The sequence below is a fragment of the Gavialis gangeticus genome, unplaced genomic scaffold (assembly GCF_001723915.1).
Source record: "Gavialis gangeticus isolate Ggan-Ray unplaced genomic scaffold, GavGan_comp1, whole genome shotgun sequence".
In the NCBI taxonomy this organism is placed as follows: domain Eukaryota; kingdom Metazoa; phylum Chordata; order Crocodylia; family Gavialidae; genus Gavialis; species Gavialis gangeticus.
The window spans coordinates 8,713,182-8,739,623 of record NW_017729011.1 but is presented as its reverse complement, the minus strand read 5'-3'; the positions used below and the strand labels follow the sequence as shown (position 1 = coordinate 8,739,623).

Here is a 26,442-nt window from a genome sequence, read left to right as displayed (position 1 = left end):
CCAGTGCACCCCACTATTTGAATACATGTTCAGGAAGCCTGGAGATTCACTAGGAACCTCTTCTTTTTTCTGGGGATGTTACTGTTCTGCAGCTGGTTCATGGCGGTTCTGCATGAGGGCTAGAAATTTGACAGAGCCTGGCCCTGGGGAGTTCCTTTGACATTGGGACAATTTCCATGGAAACAGCACAGCTACACACCAGTTCTTGTGAGGGTAAATATTCAACAGGGGACACATAGGAGCTGTTCCTGGGAAATACAGGCATGGCCTACAGAGTCCTTTACTCTGGCTTTTCATGAAAGCAGCAGCAGCTTCTTGTGACCATCAGCAGGCCGGTGTAAGCTGGAGCTGCCTGAACCCCTGAATCCAGGAAGAAACCTCAGATCCCGCATCGGGCTCAGCTTGGTTACAGTGATGAATGGCCCACAGGGCACCAGAGCAGCTATGCTTCCTCTCTCTGGGAGAGTCATGCAACTGGCAGAGGTGCAGCAGGGAAGCTCTCTGCGGCAGTGCGGTGGCAGACACAGTCTGCCTCCATCCACCTCACTCCTTCCAATTGCTGCTTCCATCCTCCCTGCAGAGCGCCTTGGCCCAGTCTGCTGCCTCAGTGCCTGGCCAGAAAGTTCACTTTCCAAGCTTCCCTCAGTCTCTGCTGCTGCCTTTATAAATAAAACATCTCCCTGTTAATTGAGATTCCTTACCCCCAGCGGTACAGTCAGGGGAACTGCAGGGGGATGGTAGAAGTTCCTTGTAAATCTCTGGCTTCTCATCCTCTCAAACTTTTTATTGCACTTTCCCAGAATGGATCTCCTGTTGCTCCTGCTCTTTCAGGGACTGACATTTAACTGCAAAATGAAGGGAGCAGCTACCCCTCTCACATTCTCCTGCCAGAAATAGCTGTCTGACACCTCCCCTACTCCCTACTCTTTCAAATGGCTGCATTTTTTTTCTCTCCGGGATATATTGCAAACTTATGTTTGAGGCTTGTGATAGACCAAATCAGACATGGTCATGTTAAGAACTGGACAAGGGACTGCCAGTGACTGAGAAATCTCTCCTGGACAGTTCCTGTTTCTCTTTAGCCTCACTGGCCCCAAGCACTACTGGCTGCAAAAGGTGAATAAAGAGTTAATTCAGTTCATCTGCCTCCTTCCATTGCACAGGTGCTCAGAGAAAGGCCAAGAGGAGAATTAATCTCTGTATTAGCACCAAGGCAACAGCTTGTACTAATCCTGGGGTTGCTGAGAATCAGCATAGCCCTCGTGTTACTGGAGCAGGCGTGAAGCAGGCTATCTGGGTATGTCCCCACATACCCATGTCTGTGGAAATCTCCAAGCTAGCACAAGTGCTAGAAGCATTAGTGCATCCCTCTGCATGGATCACCTGCTCCCAACAGGGTCAATTAGCCCCAGCTGAGCTCTGTTCCAGGCTACTGTGCTTCAACTGCTCCCAGCACCTGAACTACCTTATCTAGAGCTAACTTGGGTATCTCCACCATGTAGGGACTGCTTAGGAGGCAGGTGTGGGAGAAGATTCAAGGGAAGGACAAGTTGCATAGTCAGGGAAAATGGACATGGACTGAACTTCAAGCAAGGGAATCCTCTGTTTATGAATAACAGCACCTAGAAACCAACACCAAGCCAGAGTGAGCACAAACATGGTAGGGTGTGGATGATCAGAGGAAGTTCTTGTCTTAAAGACCTTGTGCTGTAATGGAGAAGATGGAAGGAGGGTGGGAGCAGGAAAAGAGCAGGTAAAGTGACTTGGCCTACATCACAAAGCAAGTCTTATTGAAGCTGTGAACAGAAACCAGGTCTTCTGATGTACAATCTGGTCTCATCCATTACTTTGGATTGTCTGTACTTTCTGCCAGGCTTTTATTCCTTTGTTTTTGGTTCACTTTGTTGGGCTGTCCTTAAAGAACGTATTTAGATTGGGATTCTGCTGACTGCCCTTGCCAAAATGAATTGCATTTTTTAGAAATGAAAGAGGGTTCTCCAGAAATTGCTTTAAACCTCAGCAGACTTCAGTAGAGAATGGGATCCTTTCTGCAGATTATTTTGTTCCATCCTATGGAATTTGATAGCAGGGCTGTAATCTTCTATTCAATTTATAAGGTGTGAAAAACAACTCTCAACATGAATATTTTCATTTTTATTCTATCATATGAGATTTTATGCTGCTATTCATCAGTGTTTCAGTATTATAGAGTTATTCCATACTGTCACATATTGAGTCTTTGCATATCATAATAGCCCCCCATCACATATTGGGGCATGGAAGTTTAACAGTCTTCTTACTAGATAGTGAAGAGGGAAAATGACACTTCAAAAGCATAGCAGGAGTTAGCAGCTGCCTGAGACAGAAGGAGCCCCAGTATGAATTTTGGATAGTCTTAAGTAGCTAGAATGATGGGAGCTTGTTTCCTTGCTTAAGATGTTAACTCTCATTGAACAGGCCAGTTAGTTAATGACCTATATTCATTTGCTAATGCTTCTATGATCATGTATAAGTACTGGGAATTATTTCTGATTGTATTTGCCTCTGAGTAGGGCAGCCTTGGTTTTCCTTGAGTTTCATCCTGGGAAAGCACACGCTTTCTGGTAGAAATGAGCATGTGTATTCACAATTAGATGCCTCAGCTGCCTCGATGACCTGTTGTTATGGCAGAGGCTGCTTTTTATGGGTCTTGTAAGCTTTCAGAGTGCATGACAACCTTGTGGGATAGGGTAATTTAAATCTGCACCCAATGTGCTATGTTGAGGGAAGCTTCTGAATCATGGAGTTGGAGCGTCGGGTGTATAGTTTCCTTCCTGTAACTTGTGCAGGGCTCTGTGAACAAGGGGACGATAGGAAATAGTTGTCAGACCAGATCAGAGCCAGGTTACATCTTGTCCAGAATCCTGTCTCCAAAAGCAGCCAGCACCAGCTATTCTCTTCCTGCCTCTCCCTTTTACATCCCCTTTGGCATGACACTGCAACTGGCTTTCATAAGAGACCTCGAAGGAGCAGGCCTGCAAGGCACATGTATGTTAAAAAGGCAAAGCATCCTCTGCCTAATTGCAAACGCTGAAGTTCACTGTTACTGAGGCCTGAAATGTGAGCAGCTGTAAGAGCTCTCCCTAGGGACAGCTCCCATAATGTTAATTAATTTAATTTTACTATACATCATACATGAGCCCTTTGCTGTACAAGGTGAAGAGGCAGAGGGGCAACCAGCAAACTGACACATCTGTATCTCAAGGCCTTCTTGATAAGGGCTGGATTTTTGGGGAAGAAAGAATAATTGTTGTCTTTGCTAATTGTGCTTGGGAAACTTAAAGTAATGAATGACACTAGAAGCTGAACTGCTATGGGCTTCATCCAAAGGGGCCTGAAATCAATGGGAATCTTTCCAATGACTCCAGTAAACCTTGGATCAAGCCATGGGTAAAGGCAATACCAGTTTACTAAACACAAGTTCCTCTTAATGGTCTAACCTTGTCCTTATCTGACCCCTTCTCCTGAGCAGGAGGGAGAGTGAAATCTCCAGTTCAGTTCCCAGCTCTGCACTGACCTCCCGTGGGGTCTAATTCAATCATTTAGGGCAGGCTTCACAAACGGATTCTGAGGTTTTGATGTTGAGTCCTATACCACCTAACATTTTGGTCCCTGGCCTCCAGAGTGGAGTCCACAGACCTCGGTTTGGTGCTCAGGCTCCTGCTGCAATGCCAGAAGAGAGATTTAATGTCTGTTCAGCAGAAAAAGAGATCCCTCTGTCCCTCTCCCAGCTGCATATTTTAAAGCACTTGGAGCTCTTCCATTGAACACTTCCATGGCAAAGCAAAGCCTTGTCATCACTGGCCCATCTGCAGTACTACTTACTGTTTCCCTTTTGCTCTGGAGTTAATTTCCTTTATCTCCTGGTCTGCTTTGCAGGCGCTGAAAGGCTGCAAGAAGTTGAACCTCTCTGTGCATTCGGTTGGGCGAATCCCAGGGGGCTATGTCACCAATCACATCTATTCCTGGGTGGATCCCCAGGGCCGGAGCGTGTCCCCACCCACAGGCCTGCCACAGCACCAGAGCAGCTCTCTGCGGAAGGACAGCGAGAAGAGGAGCCACCTCCAGCTCCTGCAAGAGGGGGATGAGAAAAAGGTGAGTGAGAGGAGATATCCCTAGCCCTGGTGGCTCATCTCCTGGTCCCTGTCTCCATGCAAGTGCAAGCCCCTCCTGTCTGTTGGTGTTTTATCCCACCTTCCATTCATTCTTACTAGCCCTGTGCCTGGCTCTGCCTCACTAGTTTCTTCAGGCCAGGGGAAATTCATTAGTTCCCATCCAAGATCCCTGGACCTTGAAGAAGTAATTGGGGGAAAATGCAGAAGTGTCTAGGAATAAGCCAAACTTGAGGTTATGCTCCAGTAAATGTAACCATGAAGGCAAATCCTGAGAAGGAGGCAGGTTTTGGATACTGATCCTGTGTGTGTATTTGCCAAGAGCAGTACAGAATGCAGTGCATTTACAACATCCGTTCTTTCCCTCTTCTGCAACTTCCTATTTCTTTTCCTTCCTCTCACCAAATCAAGCATCCTTTCTCCTCTTTGCACCTGTACTCTCCTTCTCTGCCTGAATATCTTGGGTCAGTGGAGGGAGGTGGTCAGACACCAGAAAAAAAAATAAAGTGTATTGGCTAAGACTGGCAACAATGCTTTGTACCTCCAAACACCTCAGAGAAATACCTCAAAGCATTTTATAAATACTGCCCCACAGAGTTTTTATGAGGGGCAGTATCTGTTTTAGTTAGTGTGTAAGGCGCAAAACTACCCTGCCTTCTCTAGGTAAGGCATCCATCACGCAGATGGAAACACAAAGGTAGGCATGGCGTGTGTGAGAATGTAGAGCAAGATTTAAGAGTCCATTTGAAGTCCCATTGGGTTGGGTAAACCCTTAACAAAGCTGGAAACATAGACCAAAAATATTTATTCTCCAGCTGCTCTGGTCACTAGACTGTACTCTTTTGAAACGGGAGACATTGTAAGGGGAACCGGTGGTAGCTGTGCTTGGCTGAATTGCCTGGTCCAAAGCAGGTCATACGTTTCCCTTCTCTCCTCCTCCTGGTGCCCCGAAGACACAGAAGATGGAGTTGGAAAAATGTTGTTGTCTTCAGTTCACAAAACCCAAAGTGGTGAGGAACATGAGTAGAAGGGGTGAGACCAGGATGGCAGAAAAGAGGAGTAGATCTTTCTGGCACTACATGAGGGACCCATTTGCTCAATGGAAACAAGAAGAGGATATGTCCGCCTTGAAAATATGATCATTTGTGGAAGTAACTTGTGGAGTCCCATCAACTTCCTGAAGGGATGTAGTAGTTTAGTGCCTCTAACCCATTGTGCTGAGATGTCTGATTATTTTAACTGCTCCCAGATCCTTGATTGCTCACCTAAGTGACCGTACGTGTCTTTAGAAGCCTAGAGAGGGCTCAGTGAGCTGGTGCCTGTCCTGCTGGTCAGGTAGGGAAATATATTAAGGCCAAGATGTTTTGTTTTGTTGATGAAATATTCATTGTGGCCACAGGGGAGAAGAGGACGTTCTTTTCATTTCAGGAGAAGAAAAAAGCAGCTGCCACCAGGAGAAATTGATTTTGTTGTCTCCCTCCTCCCTGCTTTGTGTCACCTTGATGTCGATACATGGGACCTGGCATAGGCTCTTTGAAGCTGGGGGTAGGGAGCATTTCTCTTGCATCTTGTTCTTGTTTTCCCTCTGGTTTCTCTTTCTTTTTCTTCCATCAGTATTGATGTGAAATGGTTAATATTTCCAAGCCGTCTGCACCCACATTCAGATACAACTCTGCCTGATTTCATAGTTGGCTGGGTTGGAAGGGACCTGAGCAGATCATCAAGTCCGACCCCCTGCCACGGCAGGAAAGAGTACTGGGGTCAAACAGCCCCAGCAAGGTGATTGTCTAGCCTTGTCTTAAAGACCCCCAGGGTAGGAGCCAGCACCACTTCTCTTGGAAGTTAGTTCCAGATCCTAGCCACCCTGACCGTGAAATAGCGCCTGGTTGGCCTCAGGCAACCTCTTTTCAGGCTATAGAGCAGACGTGTGGCTGCAGGTTGTGTTCCTATCCCTGGGCCAGCTGCAAACTGGGTAGTTTGTCTACCGGGTACTGGAGCTACAGCAGCACAAACCCCTCCCTCCCCCCACAAACCTCCCACTCCACTTCCAAGCTCATTTGAATGCCACTGCAGCTACACAGTCACCAGTACCTGAGCAAGCAACTAGTAGTTAGCTAAAGGAAAGGGTTTGTCATTTGCCATCCTGGGGTGACATTTTTGAAAGGCCCAAGTCCTGCTATCTTTTTTTCCCATGGACGCGATTCCCATTGGCTTCAACAGGAGTTTTCTCCTTCTGAAGGTCCTGGCCTGGGTTGGACACTGTCTCCTACTTCATACCTATCTCTGTCTTCCCTCTAGCTCAGGGGTGGCTAGCCCATGCCTCTGGAGCCACATGTGGCTCTTCAGAAGTGAATATGCATCTCCTTGAATCTTTGCACAAGCACATGGTGACCACTTTCCATAGCCATTGCATCACATCAAGTGACGCAACTGCTCTCAGTGAGCACATTACTCGGTTTGGACTCCGGAGCTGTGAGTTGGCCACCCCTGCTCTAGCTTCCTAAAGTTGAGCTACTCCCTATCACTGGAGCAGCTCTCCTGAACTATGGGGAACAATACAGTTCCTGGTAGAAGGGGTTCTTCGTTCTTTTCTCATTTGAATCCCAAATTTTGAGCCTGCTGTGGAGAGTCCTGCAATAGCTTCTGTTTTTAAGGCTTCTGTCCACTAGAAGGGCATGAAATGGGTTTGCACAGTGGTAGTTGCAGCATCTCTTAATAACAAATAATATGGGCATCTATGATCCCTTTACAGCAATGCTGCTTGGAGACGGTGAGGTGTCCTACAGCAGCTGACCATGGGAATGTATCTATACGGCAGTGTTGCTATAGGGCTGTTATGTCTTTGTGTCATTATTTCACACGGAGTTGAATTCTCTTAGACCTACCAGCACTCTGGGATTGCTTGTTTACAAAGAAAGGATGCTGGGGTTCTCTCCTCTTATGTCCTTTGCTGTGGGAAACTGTGTCACGGTAGGTTAATCTACTACTATTTAAACACCAGAAGAAGCTGGGACTTCTTCCTTATCTAATAGCCAGTGAGGGCACTCATTCCTTGCCCTCAAGCAGCAGATGTGCATACTTGTAGTGGCACTGACCCAGGGTTCAGCTCCCACTGTTGGCCCTAGAAAGGTGTGTTGCTCTTACAGAAAATACTTCTCTCTCTTTTTTTTAATATTGTGCAAGAATGTGATGCTTGTAAGGGCAAAGTGCCTCCAGCAGCCCTGGCATCATGTGAATTGACACTCTACAAGCACAGTTTTGTCACTGCCTGTCAGTCCTGACATGAAACATTATCTGCTATTCTAGTCTTGTCCTCACCCCACCCTCCCCACACTTCTTGCAGCACTCCTCACTCATAACAGGTGGATAATAGTTTCTTCTGTTCCAGTCTGGAAATCCCCATGTGGCTGTGCTAATAGGCCCCACCTCCCCCTGCTATTCCCCCTAACACAGTGGTGCCCAACATTTTTTGCCCTGTGAGCAGGATGAGCCAAGACCTATCTGTCTGCGGGCTGACTTAGACTGGTGGGTCTGATGCAGTGCTTGGGGCCGTCACAGTGGGGACCTGATCTGGCTGTGTGGGGGCAGGGGTGTGGCCTGGCCCCAATCCAACCATGCGGGACTTGGAAATTTGGCAGCAGGGGAAGGGTAGCAGTATTAATTGTCACTGCTCCCCCACCACCAAATTTCCCAACCCATGGGGAGCCCCACAAGCTGGATTCCATGGCTTCACAGGCCAGATTTGGCCCATGAACCAGGGGTTGAGCACTCCTGCCCTAACATAAGGCTTCCTATGGGCCTTCAGCTCTGCTGTATAGCTCCCCTTATTCCAACCCTCAGTACTTGCACATAGCTATGCTAATGTGCTTCAGTCCTGGCTTTCAGCAGCTCCTGTTTGCCCAGTGAGATCACAGGAAGTGAGCATTACTAGTAAGTGTTCTGCTTCATCCTAGCCTACTTACTTTGTGGGTCAAAAGTGCTTCCAGTGATGCCTCTGGGCACAGATAGGCCTGTGGTCACCTCAAAGAAAGCTGCCACCTTGCCCTACTCTACGTCTCTGCTGATAAAGGGGCTGTGCCCCCAGTTGCTAAGGTACCTTTGTCCTTTTTTCTTCCATCATACCCCTAATTTTCAAGTCCTGCTTCAGAAGCCAACTATTTAAACGTAATGCTTGCTAGCATCAATATGCAGAGGATGGTGCCTATATTATGCTGTCCCCTGATTAAGGCTCTTGAAGCCTCATCAATATGTAGAGCAGAAAAAAGCTATTGGATGCTGCAACCTTTTTCTATCCAAGGCTGCCCAACTGGCTTGTTTACACAGAGGTGACTTGCTCTGCCAGCTAACGACCCAACACCATAGAGTAATGAGCAAAAGCCACAGACAGGAGTGAAGAGCAGCTTGACATGACAAGAGACTTTGGGAAGAGCTTTTTGGTATGAATGCAAAATGTCATTTGCATGAAAGCACGCTTAAGGGGGATGAATTCAGAGTCTTTGTTACCATGGCTTATCATGCATCATAGAGCACAAAAGCCATGCCCCAGACCATGAGCCTGAACCTGGAAGATTCGGAGCACTCATAACTCTCAGTGATTTCCATGAGAGCTGCTAGCTCATGACAGCATGCTCCAGGAAAAAGTCCCAGAGCACACCATATGTCTAACTTTAGTATGGCCATTAAAAGTACTGATGTCCTGCTTATAAATGTCACATAAATGCAATACATCCCTGATTAATTCTACACAGCTGGCCAGAGGTGACAGAAGCCTGGGGGGCTGTTTAATGTCTAGCCAGCTTTAAAATCCAAGGAAAGGGTCAGGAAACTTATATATTCTGAGGCATGTGGACCTATTAGAAAATAGAAGTACAGACATTCAGCAGGCATTTGAAAGAGAATAACAGTGCAGGGATCTGAAGTCAGCCCTAGAGCTGGGATCCAAAATAATGCAGAACAGAAAGTTGGTTGGAGGGAGGGGATAGCAGTGACTGTAGTAGCAATGCTACTGTAGTTAATGTGACATTTCCAGATTTTGCAAGGTTAAAATCAAGGTCAGAGCAGACAGCTCACACCTGTCAGGCAGTAGAAATGTTCCCATCCAGCTTTCTTCCCTCGTGCTGCTGCTCTGCATGCCTGAAAAGATGTTTGTAGCATAGTTTAACAAGTTCACTCATCTGTAGGCGAGAGCATTCATTATAAAAGGGCTTGAAATGGAAACTGCTGCTGCTGGCACATGTTAGAGCAGTGTAACCAATCTGTCTGAGCAGAGGCAAAGGTATGTATATATATATATATATGTATGTACGTAGCGAGTGGGAAGAGATAAATGAGATAGGCGATGGCATCAAAGGTGTGGAGAATAAAGCTATGGTGACAGAATGCCTGGGCCTATGCTGCACAATTACCCTGGGTGATTGACACCTGAATCAGTACCCCAGTGCGTAGCCCTACTTCCAGCACAGCATCTTGCTATTCCTACAACACATGCATGTGCCTGTGGACATGTCCCTTCGTTTTCCCTGATTATATTCTCAGAGTCTTTCCAAGGCAGTTGTGTGAACTGTATGATAACTTGTCTGTGCCTCTGCACAGGACACTGGAGAAGTGTCAGCCCCTTGGGGACTTCTACCTGTGTCCTCACTGGAAAGTGGGCAGCTTCTAGCCTGAGCTAATATGGAATCTGCCCCCTACTCTATATTGCCCGATCATATCAAGAAGCACAAGTGTTTAAAACTCCTCCAAAACTAGATCCACAGTCTTTGTTAGGGAGGATCATGTGAAGGACCAGGTGAAGTGTGCAGCGTAGACATGCCTAATAGGTCTGTACGAAGCTTTGGGTGGTGCTTCGATTCGGAGGAGATTGGCCCGATTTCGGTGACCGAATCTCCAAATCTGATTTGAATCAGGGGACCAATTTAAAGGTCTGAATCGATTCAAAGCTCTCCAGATCTTCAGAAAAGATTCAAAGAGCTTTGATTCAGGGAGTCCCCAGTGGCTGCAGCAGGGCGCTGCATCTGACTCCAAGCTGGTAAGTACTAGCGGCAAGGGGGGGGGAAGGGGACCATGGGGGGGACCCCTGCCAGCCCCCCCGACCTGCCCTGCTCCCCCAGCCCGCCCCCCAACCCCACAGCTGCCCCCGCTCATCCCTGCTTGGTACTTGAAAAAAAAGCCCTGGTGCTCACTGGGTGCTGCCGGGCAGGGGTGCAATCCCCACTGCCCCCCACTGCCCCACGCTGCATGGGGAACTCTGCTATGAGCCCTTGACCACCCCCTGCCCCCCCAGGTGCCCCGCCTGGGCCAGCTCTGGCCCTTTCGGGGAAAAAAAACCCCCAAAAAATCTCCAGGACTCGCCGCTCCTGCAGCGGCTTCAGGGATTCAGGGGCTTGTGCAGAGCTCCCTGTGGGGCAGCAGGGATCACCCCCTGCCAGCAGAAGCGGTGAGTCTGGGGTTTTCTCTCTTTTTTTTTTTTTTTAAAAGGTCCCCGTGGGGGAGCAAAGGGGGGTCGGGGGGCTTGTGGCAGAGCCCCCCGTGCAGCATGAGGCAGTGGGGATTGCCCCCTGCCCAGCAGCACCTGCTGAGTTGAAGCTTTTCCCCCCTCCAGGTGCTGGGAGCTGGGGCGGGCTAGGCAGCCATTGCAGGGCTGGGAGAGCAGGCAGGGGATGGGCCTGGCCTGGCTGATTCAGAGAATCAGATTCACTGAATCAAATCGGGGCAGTGATTCGAATCAGCTGAATTCGAATCCAAAGCGAATACTAGCCGCTTCGCACAGGCCTAATGCCTAGTGGTGTCTGAGCAGCAAGACACATCTGAGGCATGATGTCGGGGGAGAGAAGGGGAAGATTATACGGGTCCAAAATATCTCACGGGCTCTCCTTCCTTCCGGTGGGAACCATACCCTTTTGGAAATCTGGCCTGATATTACTGTCCGTGGCCTGTCTCTGGTAAGGCCTGGCTAGGCTGCATTATGAAATTGTTTCCTTGGGATTGTTTTATCCCCCACATTGGGTGTCACAGGTGTCCAGATTTTGATTACTACCTTCAAATCCTGTCAGGTTGAGTCAGAGGGCATTTAGCCATCTCATGTGGAAAGAAATGTGGCCCCAGCACTTAAATTAAGCCTCGCCCACCTCTTCCCTGTAGACCAGCAGCCACTGATGAGAAGGTGTTTGTAGTAATGGGAAAGAGGGGTTAAGCATTGTGTGAAGTGTAGGCTTGACATCCTCTCTCTTCAGAAATGTTGCAGTTGATTGCATTACGAGGGGGTCCACCCAGAAGGTAACCAGCCAGAACAGCTCTTTCCGACTCCATCTTCACATGCCTAGCAAACAAATAACCCAGACCTCCCAGTCTAGCCTGGCAGCACTGCAGTCGCACCCAGTCTCTTGTAAGTGAGAGACTTAATTTGATTTGGGGCTTTGGAAAGGCCTGTTTGAGCTTGTAATGCACAATAAAATAGCACGTAAAAATGCACTTTAACAGGATAATGCTCAGATTAATGTTGTCATTATTCAATGGAAACCAAGTGTGACGATTAATCTGCCAGCTGTGAAAGGGAAGATTCTGGGCAGGTTGAGGACAGAAGTCACAAAGCTGAGACAAGCCCCTTAACTATATTCCTGCATGGCTCAGTTTATGTTCTTGCACAAGAGAACCACCGCATGAGTCATAAAGAGGGATTACTTCCCTGCTCCCTCTTGCCCACACCTGTAAGAACATCACCTATCATCAGCTACTGGCATCCTCACTCTCTGGGCCAGCCCACAGGGCACCCACTTATGGAGTCATATTTATTTAACTAAGGTGTTGAGAGGGGACCCCACTGATGTAGTATCCACGGTCTTCAGAGTGTGTATCCCCTCATATGCCTATGAGATAAGGTACTATTACAGATGAGGAACAAAGAGACAGAGAGACTAAAGTCCAGATTCTCAAGTATCTCTAGGCACCTCCTTCCCACTGAAATTGGTGGAATTTGAGTGCTTCAAAACCTTCGAGGATCAAATGGCTTGTCTGGGATCACACAGGAAGTCTGTTACGTAGTACAAAATTGAATCTGGGCCTCACAAGTTCCTGTGCTTGGCCTTTATGAACGAACCATCTGTTCAGCTGGTTACATTTTCAGCTCTGCCATAACCTGGCCATGTTCGTCTGCCCTTCCTATCTCTTGTCTATCTAGGTTTCAAGCAATTTGGGGCAGAGGCTCTGTCTTGCCTTGTAACTGGGCCCTGATTTCTGTTGGCAGCTTCCAGGCCTTACCCATATAAATAATACTAATAAAAATATCCTCCAAGCCTGTTGTTCAAGACCTCCTTCCACCTAGTGTACAGCCAATGATCCCGGTGCCAGATGTCAGCCCACCTCTCTTTTATTAGCAAAGTGAAAGCCTGAATTCAGTAAGAGTTTTGCTGTTGACTTCAGTAGCAGCAGATTGTGAGTCACAGACAGCAAAAGAGTCATTGTGTAGGCAAGCTCCAAGACAGGAAAAATAGACTACAGTAGCTATTTGTTACTCGCTCCCTGTGCGGATATTCTTATTATGCACTGAGTGCCTTTTGAGTCTATTTTGGAGGAGATTAAGCTAAATGGCAAAAAGGCACACTTAGTGCAGCATAAAAATATCCATGCGAGGCTAAGGCAGAATTGCTACATCCTAAATTTACGCTCTATCTTATTTTGCAATTGCTTTCCTGTGTAGGCAAGCCATTATTTCCTTAGTGGATTATGATGAATTTTCTCTGCTGGGTTGCTGAAAATCTTCCTTATTAAAGTACCATCTTTTAGAGGAATAAGGAATACCGTCCTGACTTGTGCAGAACAGATTACATTGACAACACTAAGGGCCTGAGCCAACAAAGCACTTAAGCACATGCTTAAGTCCCACTGGCATGGATATGGCTTAAGCATGTGCATATACTTAAGTGCTTTGCTAAATGAAGATGGGTTTAAATACAGGCTTCTCTGAATAAGGGTCTTATAACTAGTAAACACAGCTGCTAATTAGACCTGGTAGGATGATTTTTTTTTATAGGAAATGTCAACCCTTCACTTAAAACCAAACAAACAAACAAAAAACAGTCTTAGGGAGGATGTCTGTTTTCATCAACAGAAAGTCTAACGTATTAGGCTGAAAACTGTTTAAAACAAACAAAAAAGAAACATTTTTCCAATGAAAATTTTAACATTTGGAAGAAAATAAACCCTGCCAATCAAAGATTCCTTTTCATCAAAAACCCAGCTTTCCATGCCAGTGTTTTGACCAAGTCCCCAACATCACTACTTCCACGTGTGTCACTACTAGAACCATTTAACATGACCAAATTTTGCTTTGGATAATTGTTTACAACATTTCAGTTCCTCCTCTCGCCTATTCTCTGATCTGATTTTGTCCGCACAGTGGTTGTATACATTCAAGTTTAAATGGGATGAAAACTGCACAAACCTGACTGTCCACTTGCTTATACTGGTATATCTCAATAATAACCATATTTAAAGGATATATCCACATTGCAGTCACTCCTTTGGCTACTGTTCAAGCAGACAGACCTGAGTTAGCTTTAAACTAGTTAGTTCAGGTAGTGCTGGCAGTGTACCGCAGCATCAAAGAGCTTAGCTCGGTCTACAAAATCCAATCAAGAAGCTTGATGAATACTTGGCCGGATAGCTCTGTGTTGCTGCGATCAGCACCCGAGCTAGTTAAATACCCCAGCTCCGGCCATAGCCAAAGTCCATAGAGTTACTCTCCTGTATAAGAAAACAGCGTCTTGTGCGGCTTTTTAACCTTTTTGATTATATTTTAGCAGTAATGTCACAGAGATAACATCAGCAATATGAACCTCTAAAATGAGGTACTTACTGACGTGGAGAATTGAAGTTCTCCAAAGTAATTCCTATTTAAAACCACTTTTCTAACACAAATTGAATCCACCAAGAGATAATTGCATAAACCACCACTCACGGGCATCGGGCCAGGATTTATTCCTTATATTGGTGTTTTGCTTTTCTCACACTTCTCTGGGGCGGGGAGAAGAGAAGTTTCAGTAGAAAGCTGGTCCTGATTCCAGGAACACTTTACACACACTTAACTTTATGCGAATGAGTAGCCTTAGTGAATTCAGTGTTGTTACTTGTGTGTAAAACTCAGACTGTGTTTGGGAGCCTGTATCTGTGTTTAGTTGCAACAGTAGCAGCACCATTCAGAAAGTTCCTATGTACGTACATGTACATTGAGCCGTACAGCTTTCTAGCCACAGTTTATAGCTAACGGCAGAACTAGCTGAAAATGGAGGGACTCCTGATGAAATTTATGCTTTATTTCCCTCATGCGTCAAAAATGTAATGAAAAAAATGAGCAAGTCAGTTTAGCTCACTGGCCGTATTTTACTTTGGTCAGGTTGCAAGGTGCAGAATTTAAGCTTCAGCAGTGGTTGCCACTATGCGAGTCTCTCTGTTATGACAATGATGCGTGTCATTCTGATACACCCCCTTCCACATCTAAACCTGGCCTAGATGAAAAGAATATAGTCTTAAAAAAAATCTATCCTGAACAGAATTTTAACCGTCAAAAGCAATGATAGTAACTCCATGAAATCCAACTAAGAACAACTTTTCATCACTGTTGATTTCATATAAGTGATGCTCAGATCCAGTGGCGATGTGTGTTCATAAAAAAATCAAACTCTTGAAAATAGGGCTCATTCAACCCAAAAGAGCCTCTTATGCAAACTATGCTAGCAGAATTAAAATCAGGTCAGATGCAAATTATTTGGGAAAAGATTCTTCTCCCTTTCACATTCCTTTGTTTCAGTGGTGAGCCCGAAAACGGTGCTGCGAGGGCCTTTGAGATCCCAGGTGCACAGGGCATGCTGGGGCTGGAAGAAGGAGAAGGGGTGTCTGCTGGGGAGGTTTTACACTGCCTTGGATCACCAAGTAGTTTTAGGAAGGGAAACTCTGGGGCTGCTCTAATCTCTTCTGTGCTTCTTTGCACCTGTGGAGGACCACAGTTGAATTATAGCCATCTTTCCTCCCTATCCCATATAATTAAAGAGCAAAATTATGTTGACTTCAGCAACACAGGGCTAAGCCATAGAAGCTGAGAAGTTCCAGCAAAAAAAATCGCTCTGCACCTGGTCCAGCGAAGTCTGTATTTTTTCCTTTGTTTATCCGGATAGAGTCAAGCTATCTTCATATCCAACTCCCAGAACATTTCTGGGCCTCACTCCTTTCTGCCTAATTGGTCCCTCATCTTGCAAGAAGTTGATTCTCTCCTTTTATATATTGTTTTTGTTTCTTGGCTATAGCCTGGAGCAGCAGTTTGTCAATAAGTGAAGTGCTCCAAAAGTGATTGTTTCCTGTTGTCCCAAGGCTGCCAGATGAAGGTCTTTTTGGCAGTCTACATTTTTATGTAAATTGAGACTTCTTCAGGGTTTATCTTGAGAGTTGTAGGTATTAGTTGATTAAGAAATGCAGTTAAGTCCTCACTAACCTGGCCTTTTGGGACTGTCAGCAGCTATGTATTTTTAAGAAACACTTGGGTTGTTACCCAGCATTTCAGGCTCCTACTGTGTGGGAGGACTTCATATTCTTTAGCTGCTAATGTCCTCAATTCAGTTACTTTCTCTGGTTGATCCTTAACTCCCTGATTCAGCGAGGTACTTCAGCCCAGGAAAGAGGTTTCACAGTGACTTACTTCACAATGTAAAGTTATGGGTTTGTTTCATTTTGTTATACGTTGTATTTTTCCCAAAGTTGGAGAAGTTCTGGAAAGTTTGATTGCAGATGGGGGGAAATATAATGGAGGAAATCTCTAAATGTCAGTTGTTTTACTGCATTCAGCAGCAAAAAAGGAGACAGGGGAAAGAAGGGAAAATATTAACATCCATCCAACATTTGGATTATTTTTCAGTTTTAGAAAACCAAAGGGAAACACATTTCTTAACCCAGGTTTTCTGTGTTCCCCTCCCCCCAGCAGCATTTTCCAACCAAAATTTATTTGGGATAAAACTCTGTTTTGGAGAGAGGGAAAAATTGATTGAAGCATTTTGGCCAGCTGTCCTGTCCAACATAAAGCTTGGAGGGCCTCTTATAAGTTCTTCCTGACTATGCAATATAGTAATTGTCTTTTGGACATTAAACACCTTAATGCAGTGAAGGCCTTAAGCCAATACCATTCAGATTTTTGAAGGGATAGATAAGGAGGAGACCTAGCCGCTGCCAGCTAATCTGTTCCAGGTGTTACCATCCAGCTTTCAGACTTGCTGGCTTTCCATGGAAAGCAGCCAGCATATATAACATTGGATGTAGTACTAGGAAGTTATTCTTTTTCATTTAGCCTGATAAGATTAACGGCATCCATACTACATGTGTGAAGTCAGCTTAGCAGCCCTCCCAGCTCTTTCTACTAGACAGCAGTAATAAAGAGGGAGCAGAAAGTGAGGAAGGACAGACCTCGAGTGGACTGCAAGCATCACATCTCACAGAACTCAGTATATTATCAGACTGGCTGCTGGCAGGCTCTGTAGAAACGTGTCCAGGTGGTGCAGGGGCATTATGAGCAAGACTGCAAGCCAGTTGTGAAACCAGCTCAGAAACAGAAGAGTTTCTCTTGGATCCAGCTTATAAAATGCAGAGCATTATACGTAGTGGCCATTTGGAATTTCTCCCGTTCTGCTGCAGTTCTTCCAAGGTAGCAACTGACAGTCTTTTCTCCCGGGTCTCTCAGAAAGTTGGGGGGGAACGGAAGAGGGGGAGGGAGAGCAGATGAAGGCAGGATCTTCAAGGAGTCAGGCAGGTCCCAGAGCTGGGAGCAAAATGAGTGCCTAAACCCATCGACATTTTCTCAATTTTAAAACTGTTTCTTGTCCTGAATCAGGCCAAGAAATTGAAAGTTCAACCATTTGTAAAAACCAGGAACGGAAAAAATGTCACGTTGGGTCAGTCATAATGGGTGCCTTAGACATGCTTGTTTGCGTTCTAATAAGAACGTGTTGGAGCAAACTCAATTAATCCAGTCTGCTCCATGTGCTAATTAAAGTGTCGCTTCGCCATCATGTATATTAAGCATTTTAAAATGGCTCCAGGGGTGCTTTATCTAAACATGTGCTTTAGATAAAGCAATCTGCAGCCATTTTGAAACATGCAGGGGCTTAATACACATGACGGTGAGCCGTTTGAGTTAGAACAGCAGTCCAGGAACCGCTCTAATTAAAATGCCTCCCACGCCATCCCCAAGCACCTATAAAGGCAGCCAATGTTTTGTCTTGATCCCTTTGAAATGTTTCATTTTGATTTTAACCACCTCCTAGTTTTAATTCTTGTCCCTCCACTTAACTTGAATATGGAAACAAAAAGCTCTCTTGAACAAGAAAACTAGGTCTTTTTTAAAAATATCAGAGCTAAACACTGTGAGGCCAGTTGAATTCTGAATGAGAATATCTACACGGGGGTTTACTACAGAGTGTTGTGTGTGGATTTTGCAATATAGAAGTAAGGCCATTTCTTCTACCTTTACCTCAATACATAGAAGCGGACACAGCACATACTAGACGGGTGAAAGGAGAAGTGCTGTGTAAGGGCTACTGATAAGATATGGAACTAGCTGAATCCGGTCAACAAGGAACCTTGAAAGAGGTACAAGGACTGTTTTTCTAGTGAAGCAAACTACTTGGCAAGAGTATATAGAGCATGCAGTCATGAGCCAATGCTAATGTACTAACTAAGGTATAAAAGAAAATTATACCTAATAGGCAGGGTCCCTCCCCAGAGGCACCTCGCTGCAGCGAATAAAAAATTCTGTATCTGACTTTGGGTACTTGGTCTGCGTGATCATTGCCCCAGCCTAGAGCGAACTGCACGTGGCTTACAAGCGTGATTCGTAACAAGAGTAACTATTATATTTTACATTCACAGCATTGCTAATAACTAACAAAGTACATAAACCTGGCTTGAGATCAGTCAATGTCTGTAGGTTGTTTTCTTGCTGTAAGCTGCTCTGAGCCTTTCAGATACTGTTAAAATATAAATCTAAAAATAAATAAATAAATAAATCTGGATTTTTTTTTTCCTGAGTGCCTTTATGTATGCAAGTCCTTACAGTGGAAGAACTGGGCAAACAGTAAGGACTGGTCATTTTGAAGGCTGTTGGAAATCAAGTCGAGAGTTGTACAGTCTACAGAATCATGTTCAGAAACTAGAGTCTCTACCTAAGTTGGGGGGAAAAACATGGCAGCTAATTTTGGCTCAATACTGTTAACTGTCGGGTGCAAAGTACTGAAATTTGTCTGTAGGTTGGGCATGAGCTATTTCTGAGTAAGATGGACAGTCTGGGGTATTATTATTAATTACTGGCAATAACGCATGCCTAGCAGCAGTGGGATCCTGGAGTCCTTCCTTGTTTTTGAACAAGCAAGAAAATTAAGGCCCAGATCTACACTTTTTTTCTAGTTTGTATTTTTTCCAGAGTTGGATGGAGAAGTTTGGATGACTTGAGTGGAAATAGGAGCTGGGAAACTGTTCAATGGAGGCAACTTTAAAAATCATTTGATTACACTCAGCAGCAGCAAGGATAAAGGGAAGAAAGAAGGAAAAATATAAAAATCCCTTCAGGCAAAGGAAAGGAGTGCAGTAACCACAGAGCTGTTTCAGAAAGGAAAGTTGTGTTACCATCACTGCCACCACTTCCCTTTCCTCTGGCTAGGGTCTGAAGGGCTGCTGCCACTTTTTGTGTGGAGCCCAGTCAGGTGGATGAGCTCTGAAAACAGCTGAGGCAAAAGAGTGACTAGTTTATGGACCCTGATATGGTTTAGGTGAACGACCTGTTAAGCCAGTTTCTGGGCGCACACAGAAGCAGAAATGTAGGCACCTGTAAAACTTTAATATCAATAACTGAGGCATCTCTAGACACAATCTTCAGGAGTACAGTTTTGGACTGAGATGCCCAAATTCCACTTTAGATACCTAAAACTCTCTGGGGACCTGACTGCCAGCAGGTGTGCAGCTTAGGGGCAGAAGGCCAGGAGGTAGCACAACGCACACATTAGGGGCTAACAGGGTTTAGCATGCTGGGTGCAAATTTGGTGCTGAGCACTTCTGACAAATTTTTATTGGCTATGGGAATGTGACCTAAATTTTTATTGGCTCTGGGAATGTGTCATTGCCTGGGCCCTTTGATATCAATGAGTGCTTTGCTTAAATGGAGCCTGCAGGATGGTTCTCAAAGAAAAGGCCTGATTCTCCTCTCTTCCTACTCCATATTGTTTTTCTTTGTAAAATAGTTACAGTGAACTCCATGATGGAGTAGCAGCACCAGGTATCTGCTGCTGCTGTTAGGAATGGCCATTCACCCTGGATTTATGAGTATATTCTCTAGTTCTCCTTACTACCGGGTAGGACAGACATTTGTATGGAAGGAAGGAAGGAAGAAGGAGATTGCTCACTGCATAATTCATCTCATGCTGTCTGGTTTGAAGCTGCAGCCTTTACACATCAGTAACTATTTTACTAGAGCTGGCTTGAGATGTTGCAAGGAGCACTGATCCAAAGGTCAAGATTTACGTTGTTTCAGAACATCACTATCCTGCCATCCTGTCCTTTCATTGCGTTGATCCTTTTCTTTTATTGAATCTTCTGGAAGGAGAGATCACTTGGAGAACCTCTGTCCTTCAGGGCTACTGTCTGGCTCCGTGGCTACATGTTAACATAATGGGAAGAGAAAATGAAAGCTCTATTGCATAGCCCATATGAAAACTTTTAATTAGTCTGTAATCAGTTAAAGTAGTCTGTAATGCTCACAAAAGAACAGGGGGTTGTGGGACAGGGCCCCAGCTGGTTCAAAATAGCATGGCCCCATCAAGCTTATGGAACTACAGGGATTTACACCTGCTAAGGATCTGGCCAACAGGAAAACTATTTGGGACCCAGGATTTTAGGGATCTCTTCCAAGCTCTGCCACTTACTCTTGGACACGGACAAGCCAATTTGTGGCGTGGGGTTTTAACCTCTCCCTCTATAAAGCAGGAATAACAACAAGAATACTTGCCTCATGTGGGACTATGGGGCTTAGTTATGGTTTAAGAGCTGTGAGATCTTCAGTGCTAAGAGGTTACCCTGGCATGAATGTTCAAAGTCTTAACAGCATCGCTTAGTAGTAGTATTTGTAACTGGGAAGTCAAAAGAGGCTATTTATTTGACCTTGCTTGCCAATATCTGGCTGGATGATTAGTATGGTAATACCACTCAGAAGCACCACCTGAGATTAAGTCCCTGCTGTGCTAGGTGCTGTACACTGTGTAAGAGGCAATACCTGCTCCAAAGAGCTCAGAAACTGAGTAACAAAGAATTGTTCATTCTTTGCCCAGGTTCACAAATGGGGGGTTGAAGCACTGAGAGGTGAAGTGATGTTCCCAAGGAGGCTGTGGCAGAGGTGGGACTTAACCCCAGATTTTCAGGAGAGTCCCTTCACCACAAAGCCACCATCTTTCTCTTCCTCCCCTTCTTCTAGTCCTCCAAATCCAGGTATAGCAGGGGTCGTTAACGTTTTTGGACAGAGTGCCAAAACCACCCGCAACCTTGACTTGTAAGATGTTGGCATGCCAAGGGCTGATAGCAGGGCAGCCACGAGATGCCCAATCCTTGTAGTGGCAGCTCAGCCCCTGCCCCTTCCCCGAGGTGCGAATGCCAAGTAAAAGGCCTACACATACCAGGGGTTGCCTACCCCTGAGGCATAGCCACCCACTTATCTCTCTGCTTTTTACTTCAGTCATTTGTCTCAGGATCTAATTGTATGGGTTTATTACCCACTGTAGTCAGCTTTATCTGTACCCAGCCCCGAAATGTTGACATCTTAACCTCTGTGTTTGGGGATTGAGATCAGGTATCCTTGCATCTTGTAATTCCTCCTTTCCCTCACTTGACAAAGCTCTGTTAGGTCACCTCACAGCTCTTCTTGCAGCTCTCCCAGCTTTTCCTCAGAGCCTTTAAACTGCACAGGGCTTGTTGCAGGTTCAGGGCCTCTGAATTCTGATCTATCCCATATCATCTTCATGGCAAATGCTATCCTGCCTGTGGTACAGCATCAGTATGTCAGGTAAGATGCCTTCTTGAGAGCAGTGGGGAGCTGAGAGGTATTCATGTTCCAGGTAATTTTCCATCTGCTTCCCTCACTCCATCTGGACATTGTCCTCCTCTGCTTCTGTGGGTGGTATTAGGATGGAAAGTCCCCTCTGGGCACTTCCACAGGACCCTGGGTATATGCATAGCTGCGTATGTCCAACAGGGCCTGGGCATGAGCTGTCACAGGGATGGACAGCTGTCTTAGCAGCTGGTCCCTCCAGGGGAAGTTTAGAAAAGCTGAACAGCTGCTCTCTCTGGGCATTGAAGGACTCTGCTTTGCTTTTCACTGCAGTTCAACCTGTGCCTCCCCACACTTTATTTTTAGCTGCTGATGCTGGCAGTTTTCTTTAGGTGCCTTGGTACTACAGGACATATGGTTGAATTATTAAGGGAAGAGGAAGAGCAAAGAGTGCACTGTGGCGGGGGGGTCTAGATTTTTCTCTCCCAGCCATGTATCTCATCTGACATACAACCATAGGCCACTTCAGTTTGTCTCAGCTCCTGACTCAGTAACGGCTCCTTTAATTTGCACCATACATCTCCTATTTCCTTTGGTGATGAATCATCTGCTCCATGCAAGTCTGTCTCCCAATGTCTCCCCTGAACCCCCTGTTGGGCTCCTATCTGCTTAGCCTTCTCCCAGGCTTTCTCTAACTCCCGAGTCAGTCACCCAGACCCTGTATGTTCCTGCACCGTTGCACTTCATCCTCCTTATTCAGGGTGCAGACACATGACCCTTTATCATTAGTGTGACTTACTTCTGTTTCCAAATCCATGTAAGTCATGCTGGTGTCTGTCTGAAGCACACAGATGACCAAGATGGCTGTCTGCAGTTGGCACCATTACAGGACATGGCCATTAGGTGTAGGGAGCTGGCCATAGCTTGCTGCACTGAACAAAGTGTTACCCTGGCATGACGTTGGAGCTGCAGAGACATCACCAGTACACAAGTAGACAAGATTCTTTGGATAAATGTGATATCTTTTATTAGATCAAGTAAACAGTTGGAAAAAAATTGTTCTTTGCAAGCTTTTGAGCACAAACACCCTTCCTTTTACCCAAAAGCATTGCAAAAAACAATTTTTCTCTCCCTTTGCCCAAAAGCTTGCAAGGAACAATTTTCCCAACTATTTAGTTGGTCTGTTAAAAGATTTCACATTTACCCCAAGAACCTTGTCTGCCTACGTCCTTATACCAACACAGCTACAACCAGCACCACCAAAACACAAATGTAATTTAAACCAGTGTAGGTACTCCTACTTTCCAAGGGGTAACTTTACCCCCAGACTTGCACTAGCATAGAGCCATACATCCTGTGTTTACTCAATAGTTGCACAAGTGGAAAGCTGGATTACTCCTGTGTTGTGTGCCCACACCCCTGTGGTCTACCCTTAGAAAAGTGTTCTTCCTTAACACAAGATGATGGGCTCTGCCAGAGACTCCTTGTATATATTTAAAACATTGTATCAATTGGACAAATGTACCCTCTGCTCTTTGCAGGAAGATGTGTTCCTTGGTTACATCATCCCCTTAACTCTGCCCCTTTTCCAGTCCGGCCCCACACTCACTGTAATGTGTGGGCACTTGTATTGTGTCCTTACCTGGTGTAGATCATAAGGTAATGATGCTGTACCTGAAGGCCACTTATTCCAAAAGTGGGAGAGAGCCACAACTAATGCTCCGTTTTGCTAGGGTAAAGGAATTGGATCCACTCCTCCATCCTGCACATCGTATGGGGCTGCCTGGAAAGCTAGCAATAGGAGCATCTAGGACTCCTCTTCCCTCCTTTGCCTTGCACCAGACAACCAGCCAGGGAGGTGCACAGCAGCTGCCCCAGGGGAAGGCGAGCAGCACCCCTGGTTCACACTAGAGCTGGAGGTAACTGAGCAGTGGCTCCACATGTCTCTTGCCTACAGCAATGAGGCCACTTCAGCTTTAAAAATCACAAGGATCGCATTGTCTGTTCACAGACAAATACAGGCTGTCTTGTAGCTGTTCTGCAAGAGCCACATTTTAGTATCCTCATGGCCACAGGTTGGCCATCGCTGGCGTCGGAGATTTGGAACAGGGACAGCACCCGTCTCACACCTGTAAGCACTGTATATGTCCATCTAAACGGCAGCTCTCCCTCCCTGCAGGTGAACCTGGTGCTGAACGAAGGGAAATCCCTGGGTCTCATGATCCGAGGAGGAGCAGAATATTCTCTGGGCATTTACATCACTGGCGTGGATAAAGGCTCCGAAGCAGAAAGCACCGGCTTGAAGGTAAGAATGATGCTGGGAATACAGATGATACTAGTGACCCCGTAGGATTTGGTCGTGCATTGACCTGCAGTGTGAGATCCCATTCCTAAGTCATGTGGCTGCCACAGTCACAAGGCTGGTGCACGGGGTCTCTGGTCACTTAGCTGCAGAAATGGCCCTTGGGCTATGCCATACTCTTAGTGAAGGAAATGCATTGCACGTAGAGGCTGATTCTCATGGGTGGGTCCTTAAAACACTTTGACGGTGCTGCCACATGGGGAAGGAGTGCAGTGCGCACTGAAGTGTGCTCACCCCCTCCAGAGCAGTCTGGGTCTGTCCATGGGCAGCAGTGCCCTGCACATGGCAGCTTGTCATCAGCGTAACCTTGTTTTCAGTGGTGATGGAAGTCTCTCTGCCAGGAAAGAGGCTGGAGTTGCTTTCAGCCTAGACATCAGAGGCTGCAATCAAAGACAGGTGTCCAGAGGGAAAAGTAAGTGTTTAACCAGTCTCCCACCTCCTGTGCTATCAGCACAGCGAGTTTTCCATTAAAGCAACTGAGCTGATGCCCCCCCACATGTGTCTTTCATGTTATAACTGATGAGAAACCAGTTCTCACCAGTCATTTGGAGCTGGAGCTTTGAGCTACTTACTCAAAGCGCTTGCTCAGGGAGTCTGCATTAGCCACAGCCGTGCCGGGAGGCGCCAGTGACAGCAGGCCCACCACTCCATCTGCATTAGTTTCCCTCGGCTGCAATGACGTTAGCAAGTCAGCTCCAGCAGTGATTGGAACCCCAGGGGTTAAATTCAAGGCAGACAGATTGTTTCTCCAGGCAGCCTAACTTGATGGGACTTACAGCTACTCCTGTGCCCTTCCCTAACTTGATGCGACTTAGAGCTACTCCTGGGCCCTTCCCTGTCTCCTCCTATCAGGCAGGTTCTCTTACCCTGAGGATCAACTTCTGCTTCAGCTGTAAAGTCTCATGTTTGGTGCGATAGCAGATCTTCCTCCAGGGTTGTTTCCTGCCTAGCTGGGTCACCCTGCTGCCCAGAGTTGGGTGCATGGCTGCTGTTGAGAGAGTATCAGGCAACCCTTCCTTCTTCCATCTAACAGCCCCTCCCGTCTGGTGCTCTGTCCTTGGTAGGGAAGCTGCAGGAGCTTTGCTGCACCTGGAAGACAGGCACTTGGGGCAGATGTGATAAAAACCTGTCTCAGTCTCAGACAGTGCAATTGCAAAGGAGTTGTAAAGGGAAACATTGGACCCTGGGGCATGCCTCCTCTGTGTGTGGCTGGGAACATGTTTAAGAGGCAGGTTTTACACAGTGTAATTTTTTACTCTGTTGTTCAAAATAACCAAGGTGCATTGGCCTTTCTCTAAACAGCTCCTCTCCCCAGAATCACACCTCTGAGCTCTTTGCTGTTATTTCAGTGTTTTTGCTGAACAGGGAGTCAGTTTTTCTTGGGAGTTAACTCTCTCAACCTGTGGTTAAAGCATAGGGCTGATGGATGATGGAAGACTGAATGCCAAGGAGCTGATGTTGTTCCCTCCAGCCAGACACAGTACTGGACTACTGGGCCTCAAAGGACAGTACAGCCTGATCCTACTGCCCCTGGGATGGGCTGATGCACTACTCCCACAGCTGTGCTCTGAGGCCAAAGGCTAATACCACAACCGCACTCCCTTGGCCCTCTGAAACCACCGTGCTGTAGAGAAAGGATGGACCAACAGTTAGGGCACTAGAACAAGACATTTTGCTTCAGATCCACACCTCACCAGGGTTTTACGGGGATAAATGCATGCGAGATGGTGATACACTTGGGTATTATGCTAATATGGGCTGTATTAGTACTCCAGAGAGAAGGAGAGCTAATCTTCCCCCAGCTTTTCTACTCGCAGCCAGTCCTGTAAATCCTTAGTCCCAGAGCTAAACTCTTTTCATTCTGCTCAGCTTCTTATTCTTGGCCTCTGGGATTTTGGGCTTCTCACCTTGAAACTACATTCCCCATGTGCCCGATCTTTTTAAAACAAACAACACCTGAATTAAAGATGTCCCCAGCAGACTTTTACACAAAGTCATAGCAGTGGGGTGCTGGAATATTAAGAGAGGGAGTGTTATCCTGTTGGTATCAGCCATAGCACAGAGCTGCTTTTTCCTAAGAGAAGCAGAAAACAGGTGCTAGGTATGGTTGCCTTCAGCTGTAAAGCAAGTCACATTTTGATTTGGATGGTTAGTCTACAGAAAGCCAACCTATTTATTCCCGGTGTCTGCTGTCCCAGGACTGGGTGTTCTGTTCCCTGCCCTACCCACATGAATACCAAAAGCCTGAGAGATTAGAGGTAGGAGAAGGAAGCAAACTTACAGTATTTTCCTAAGATTATTTTGTGATCAATGTCTCCATGTTGCTCCAGGCCCCCTTGTCACCCTGGTGCCTCTTCCCCTGACTAGAGAAAATTGCTGCTTTTCTTAGTCCAGCCAGACATGCTGATGAGCCCAGCGCCACTGATGGGATGCTGGGGACAAGAGAAAGACAGATGGGGAAAAGTAATAGCAGGCACATCAAGAATACAACCTTCTGTTTTTGGCCTCTCTCCTTACTATTACCGTTTATAATACATAGCATCATCTCTGCACCGATTATCTCATCTCCGTGGCAAAAAAGGGGAGAGAAACAATCACAGAAGCATCTGTAAAAATGCACCCTCTAATCCTGCAATATTTTCTTCCACCTCTGCCAAGCCAGGATTTAATAGGTGGTGTTGTTTTCTATGCAGGGCTTCATGCAGTAAGCATTGTTTTCACATTGGATCCTCTGCTTATTGATTCTTTATGCCTCCCTCCTTGCTTTGCTGTTTTCCAGTAACTGATTTGTGTGTGCCAGCAGGCTGAAGCTTTTCTAAATACCAGGCTCTGTGTGTGTGTTTTCATATAAATACATATATTTA

At 46.1% G+C, this 26,442-nt stretch overlaps 1 protein-coding gene across 1 annotated transcript in view; it reads left to right on the top strand.

Annotated features, from left to right (window-relative positions):
* The window catches only part of WHRN (whirlin), a 156,124-nt gene that overhangs the window by 71,497 nt on the left and 58,185 nt on the right, over nucleotides 1–26,442 (top strand). The window contains exons 3-4 of the mRNA XM_019510287.1: nucleotides 3,919–4,134; nucleotides 23,396–23,521. Coding sequence (XP_019365832.1) covers nucleotides 3,919–4,134; nucleotides 23,396–23,521 — 342 coding nt within the window. The remainder of the gene's footprint in view (nucleotides 1–3,918; nucleotides 4,135–23,395; nucleotides 23,522–26,442) is intronic.